Source organism: Tauraco erythrolophus, chromosome 7 (assembly GCF_009769465.1).
Source record: "Tauraco erythrolophus isolate bTauEry1 chromosome 7, bTauEry1.pri, whole genome shotgun sequence".
NCBI lineage: Eukaryota > Metazoa > Chordata > Aves > Musophagiformes > Musophagidae > Tauraco > Tauraco erythrolophus.
In genome coordinates this window covers 41,523,731-41,529,730 of record NC_141471.1, presented here as the reverse complement: position 1 = coordinate 41,529,730, position 6,000 = coordinate 41,523,731, and the positions used below count along the sequence as shown (strand labels likewise).

Genomic DNA, 6,000 nt, shown 5'->3' with positions numbered 1-6,000 from the left:
TGCTGCTGGTGAGCCGGCGGGCGGCCTGGGCGGAATCGCCTCCGCTTGGGGCTCGGGCAGCCGCGGCTGTGCGTGGGAAGTGCCCGGCGGTCTGTGCGCCTGTCCGAGGAGGTACGTCCGGTGGGTGCGTGGGTGTTGTGAGGGTCTTCCTTCAGCGTTGGAGGAGCCAGAGACCCGCTTCTGGCGCCTCGGGGACACCCCTCGCCCCCCTTCCCTCGCTGTCCGTCGTACCGCCCCGGTGCGGGTGTTTAAAGGCCTCGGCCCGGCCTGCCCTGCCGGCACCGCGCGTTCTGCGCTTCGGGCAGTCGGCAGCGGTGACTGCAGCCGTGCTGCAAAAACTCCTGTGAAAACAGCCGTCGCTGTGTGTCCTTTCGTATTTGTGAGCCTCTTCTATGTGCGTACGTGCAACTTGAAAATACCGTAAAATTTATTATTGCTTCTCTCTTCCTTTTCTTTTGGCGTTGGGGGAGCATCGTGCAACACCGGCTTAATGAGTTCTTCACCCTTTATGTTTCTAAAGGTAGAAGATGGCTGAACGCTTGAAAAAGCCCTTCAAAGACAGTCTGGATGATATAAAAGAACGCATGAAAGAGAAAAGAAATCAAAAATGGATAAAGTTGGGTAAAACTAGCCAGATCTCCACCAAGAAGTGCAAAATAGCAAGTAAGATGGTTAAATATCTTAATAGCTTTCATGATTTTTTTTTTTTTTAAACCAAGTTGAAATACTTACTGTTCTCTTGCAGCTAGTAGCTCCATGCATATGAAGAGCATCCAAGCAAACAACAAAGCTCTAGCTCAGGCTTTGCAAGAAGAAAAGCTCAAACTGAAGGATGCCCAGGCTACCATTCTTCATTTAAGGAAAGAGTATCAAGATCTGAAGGTTCAGATGTTTGACTTGCAAAGACATCTGGGGTTCAAGGAAGCACAAGGACTTCTTGAGGTATTTTTTAATAATAACTTTGTGATTTAGTGAAGCTGAACATCAAAATCTGCGCTTCTCCACTGAGACTTTTACAATCTTAAATGTTTCATAAAAAATTAACTCAATGTATAAACCACATTGTGTCATACTTTCACCTAATCTGGTCATTAACTAAATATATTTTTTTTTTCTAGCCACTCTTTCTTCTTTAATCAAAATCTATCATCTGTGAATTTTTTTTATCATAGTTGAAGGTACCTGACACAGGTATCTTCAGAATTTAATAATCTCGTAATACTGACAAGAAGTTATTGCATTGGTAGTTGATACGAGAGTATGACAGTAACAGTGTTATCTTCCTTCTTTTGACCATTAGAATCGACTGTCAGCCTTGAATGAGATCATTTCAAAAGTTTCTCAGAATTTAATGGAATCAATTGATCTCCTTGGCCCAGCAAAGAATTTGTGCTCCATAGGTGTAGTAAGTACCTTTTCCTCTTGAAGGCTGGGATTTCCGTTAAGTCTTCCCCTTTATCTTTCTAGCATAGATGCACATAGCTTTTGAGATTTGAGCCTTGTTTTGGAGGTACAACTAGTCCCACAGTTTCCAGTATGATGTGGGACCCCACACTTGGGGGGTGTGCAGTAGGTTGTCAGTAAGACTGAGGCTCTCCTACAAGGCAGTAGGAGTGTCCTGATTTTCTACGATTGTGTCTTGTTCCCTGTACCATGCTCACAGCTTCTTCCCCTGTCCACTACCTGTATGATTGGGCTCGTGATGAATGTGTTGACTTGCAGGAGCCAAGTACGTGAGATCTCATAGCGCTTTGTGTTAGCCAGCCAGAAAGAAAAAGAATCAAAGGCCTCTTTGGCTCTTCTGTGGGTAACTTGGCTGTTGTCTAAAATTTGTATATGGTGCAAGCTTGTTTCAGCTGTTTAGTCACAGTAAGATTTATTTTGTTGACAGAAACGGAGAGTGCTTTCTTCAGTTCTTGAACATAGTTCCAGTGTCATAGGACAAATATGTTCAGTGTAAGTATCTTTTGTTAATACCTATTTTATATTGGTTACAATAAGCTTAATTTTCTGACTGGAAGAAGGGAAGAAATCCAATGTAAAGAAGTTGCTCGTTGTCATAAAACATAGCTATTCAGTAAATGCTACCTTTGATATTTTCTCTAGAAGACCTCTACAGTGTGCTGATGGAGATAATCAAGTACTTCTAAGTGGGACGGAGGCTGATAGTGACAGAAATGAGCTAGCTCATTCTCTGTCAGAGATGCATGAGAAATCTGATGATGCCATTTCCTTAATCAAAGTAGTTCCAGACAGAGGTAACTAAACAAAAATATCGGACACTGCTCTGTTCTGAATGAGGAAAAAAAAGTGTTGAGTATAAGTTTAAAACGTAATTACTGCTTTTGAAGTAACTGTCAAGTAATTTTCCACTTATCATAAAGGTGTTAGATATTAATGTTGGCAACTGGTGAACTCTTTGAATGAAGATGCCTAGCAAAATGAGGGAGGAGTTTGAAAATGCTTTGTCTTCTATATACCTGCAGTCTAGTTTCATTATCTACCAAACAGTTCAACAGCGTAAAGTTTTCTTTAGTCATGCATTATCATGTATGAAATCAACAATTGTTAACAAAGCAAAATACTCAGAAAAATAACCTGTAGCTAACTTTCCTGAACAGAAGTTTAGAGGAAAATCCTACTGTAGTATACATAACTGCTTTCTGCCTGGAAGCTGCATTAAACAGAGCTTATCTTGATTGCGAAATACTAGTTTGTGCAAATCTGTGGATAAAATTCTAAGAATAGTCTTAATTTTTGACAGGTTCAAAATTTGCACAAAACCTTAACAGGTTGTCACTATTTAGCTTTAATATTACTTTTTCTTTTCAATTACAAGGACGAACATCTGATTGTCATCTGGACATCCTAGGGCCAGGCCTGGAAAACGTTTCTTCAAGTGGAGAGTATGGATTTGGTAATGTGTTACCAAAAAGTGTGTCCACCAGGCGTCGCTATTCAAAGATGAGAGATAATGATGAACTTTGCACTGGTGCCTTGGACCATTCAGAAGCACCTGATTCAACAAAAGAGCTTTCTAAACGGGATGAAACTAGACTTGAGGAAAGTCTAGAGGAGTATACTGTAGAAAACATAAATTCAGATGTTTCTCAGTTGAATGAAAACAAGTTAGGTTCAGAGCTGGTGTTGAGGCGGAGAGATTCTGAAACTGCACAGTTCAACTTGAACAATAATTCTGATCTTAAACAACGTGATTGTAAAAGCGGAGAACAATCTCAACTAAGGAAAGAGAAACATCAGAAGGGAAAACTGGAATTGCCTAAAAATACTTCCAGACAAAGACCAAAAAAAAGACAGAGTAAAGAGGCTTCCAAAGAAAAGTTGGATTTCTTGGGTGGCTCCAGTGATGCTTATGACTTTAATCTTGAAGAGAGTGTCCATCTTACACCTTTTCGACAAAATAAGGTGAATGACACAGATACTGTTGTGGACGACAAAGACGACTTATCTGAAACTAATACCACTGACTCGAGTGATATTGAAGAAGATTCAAATGATAGCCTCTATGAGCCTTACAAGAGTAAATCGAAAAAAAGGAAAAGTTCAGTGGACAAAGATGCATCGCCAGTCCATGTAAGGCCAAGGTCTAAAAGATGTTTGGCACAGCGTGAGCAGAAACTCCATCATGAAAAAGAGACTGAAAGCAATAAATCAAGTGACAAGTCTATTAGTAAGTGTAGAAAGTGTTCTGTAATTGGTTTTGTTTCATTGAGAGACAACGTTGTTTAAGGGATTTAGGCTTTTTATTTCAGGGTTTTTTTTAATAAATACCAACAGAATAGTGTTAGAAAAATCATTAGATTCATCCTTATGTCTAGCTTATTTTTTTTCCTTCCTCAGCAAAAATTTGAGTTAAAGATATGTTTTGTTTAATAAATTGGTCAATAATTACTTTAAACAGATCTAAAATACAGTATCATGTTGTATTAAAGCTGAGGAAAAAGAGGAGAACAAGAGTATAAATTGAGAGAGAAGTGGAATAACAAATCATGTTTTGCCTGGCACTGCTTAGTTTTAATTTATTTTTCCAAATTAAAATTCTGAATATTTGTTGATTGAGTGGAAAGATGAAGATAATAGTTATAGCTAAGTGTTACTTCACATCTAGTATGTTCATTGATGTTTTCTTTTAAGTTATCTTGTCTGAAGCATCTGAAGTGTGCTGAATTTCTTTCCAGGGCAGCCTTCTGAGCCATCTCGTGGTCGTCTTTGTGATGTTACCAATACCACTTCATTGTTGCCCAGCACTGGGAATGCGACTATTACCCCAGAAGGTGAAGGACCACGATCTCCAAAACGCAAGCGAAGCTGTACTCTTACTGTGAGCTATAAAGAACCAAGTATTGCAGGGTAGGTGTCTCTCTTTGCAGTTTGATATAAAGTTCATGATATTCTATCAAACAGAGGATTTAAGGGGATTATTTAAATATTGGAAATAAGTTCTGAACAAAACATTCAGAGAGAGGTCTGACGTTAGTAATACGAAATAGTTAATGTGAAATTGAATTTACTAGCTGAAAGTTAATGCTTTAAGTGACATGGGGAACTAAACTCAATTTAGCTGTGTTTTGTTTTGGTTTTTAACAGGAAACTCAGGAGAGGCGATCCATTTACAGATACAAATTTTCTTAATTCTCCAATTTTCAAGCAGAAAAAAGATTCTAAACGCCATTCTCTTAAGAAAGTACCTCTGTCAAAATACAATGAGAAATTTGTTGGTTGTCGTTGAGATTTCCAGTTATGATAGCAAAACCATGCTTGCTCCATGAAGAAATCTTTCATCCAGAAAATTATTGTTGCACGGTGTGTCTTACACAAATATGCAATTCTTTGTGTCCAATATTAAGGGTATAAAATCAAGGAGTTTTAATCCAGTGACTTGTTTTTAACAATATAGAAGACACATGACTACTTTCATAACTAAAGTGATTCCATTCAAATTCTTTTGAGAGGAGGCATCCCTACATCAGGGATCTGTGAGTAATCAGAAATATCTGATGGAAAAGATGGTGAATGTAACTTTGACTTACGCCCTGCTTGATCTCACAGTGGTTGGCAAAGGTGAACTTTAGGCATTTAAGATCAAATGTTTTTGTGTTGTTTTTTTAATAACAATGTACAGATCTTGTTTATGTAATGGTTGTAGTTTCATATTGAAGCTCATAATAAACATCTTAGTGTTCAAAACCACCTTGGAGTTGATTGGTGTTCTTTTTGCACAGCTACCATATTTGCTTCAAGGGCGGCGATGACGGCAGCAGGGACACTGCAAGCTAGCATAGTCCAGCAGGTGGCCTCTAGCCAGACACCTGGGCATGGCTTTTTCATGAGTGCCCCGCTTTGCTCCAGTGCTTTCTGCCCTGGCTGCAACAGCAGCTGAGGCTGATCCTGGCAGAGATGCCTTCAATGGCAGCTGCGATGGAAAGACCTCATCCTGTCTGTGCTAGGTTTCTTTGGGCTGGACAGAGAGGTCCTGGTCTGGCTGCTCCAGGCAAGCCTCTGGAACGGTGCGGTGATGTTTGTGCACCAGCTCATCAGTGCTGCCGTGCAACACTGCAGCAGGGAGTGTTGCTCCAGCCATGCTGCCCAGGAGTGGGAGGCCAGCCCCACAGCTGCCCCTCCTCCTGCTGCCTCCCAGCTGGGGTCTCCTGCCATTGGCCAGCCCCCTCCAGCAGTGCTGCTGCAACTGATGAAGAGGGAGCACCCCTCTACCTCCACCACTACCCCTGTTTCCACCCACAGGGAGCAGGAAATGCTGCACAGGAATCGGGGAGAGGCTAGGGCAAGTCCCTCAGTTCCCAGTCCAGGAAGGGACTGCTCCCTTGGGGGGCTGCAGCAACCCCTAAAGAGGAGAGCTGGCAGTTCCAGTGACTCTTCTCAGCCCCCCAAGAGGCCACCACCAGCAAAAGCAGAACCAGGCCCCAGGAGCAGCCAAAAGGAGGGCCAGGCCAGGAGCTGGGGCACATGCTGCCCCACAAG

At 41.5% G+C, this 6,000-nt stretch overlaps 1 protein-coding gene across 1 annotated transcript; it reads left to right on the top strand.

Moving 5' to 3' along the window:
* The first annotated feature begins 527 nt into the window (after window positions 1–527).
* On the top strand, window positions 528–4,750 carry SGO1 (shugoshin 1). The gene is made up of 8 exons (XM_009991706.2): window positions 528–663; window positions 746–942; window positions 1,301–1,405; window positions 1,892–1,956; window positions 2,107–2,258; window positions 2,840–3,691; window positions 4,200–4,371; window positions 4,609–4,750. The coding sequence occupies exons 1-8, from the start codon at window positions 528–530 to the stop codon at window positions 4,748–4,750; spliced, it is 1,821 nt and encodes a 606-aa protein (XP_009990008.2).
* The last annotated feature ends 1,250 nt before the right edge of the window (window positions 4,751–6,000 follow it).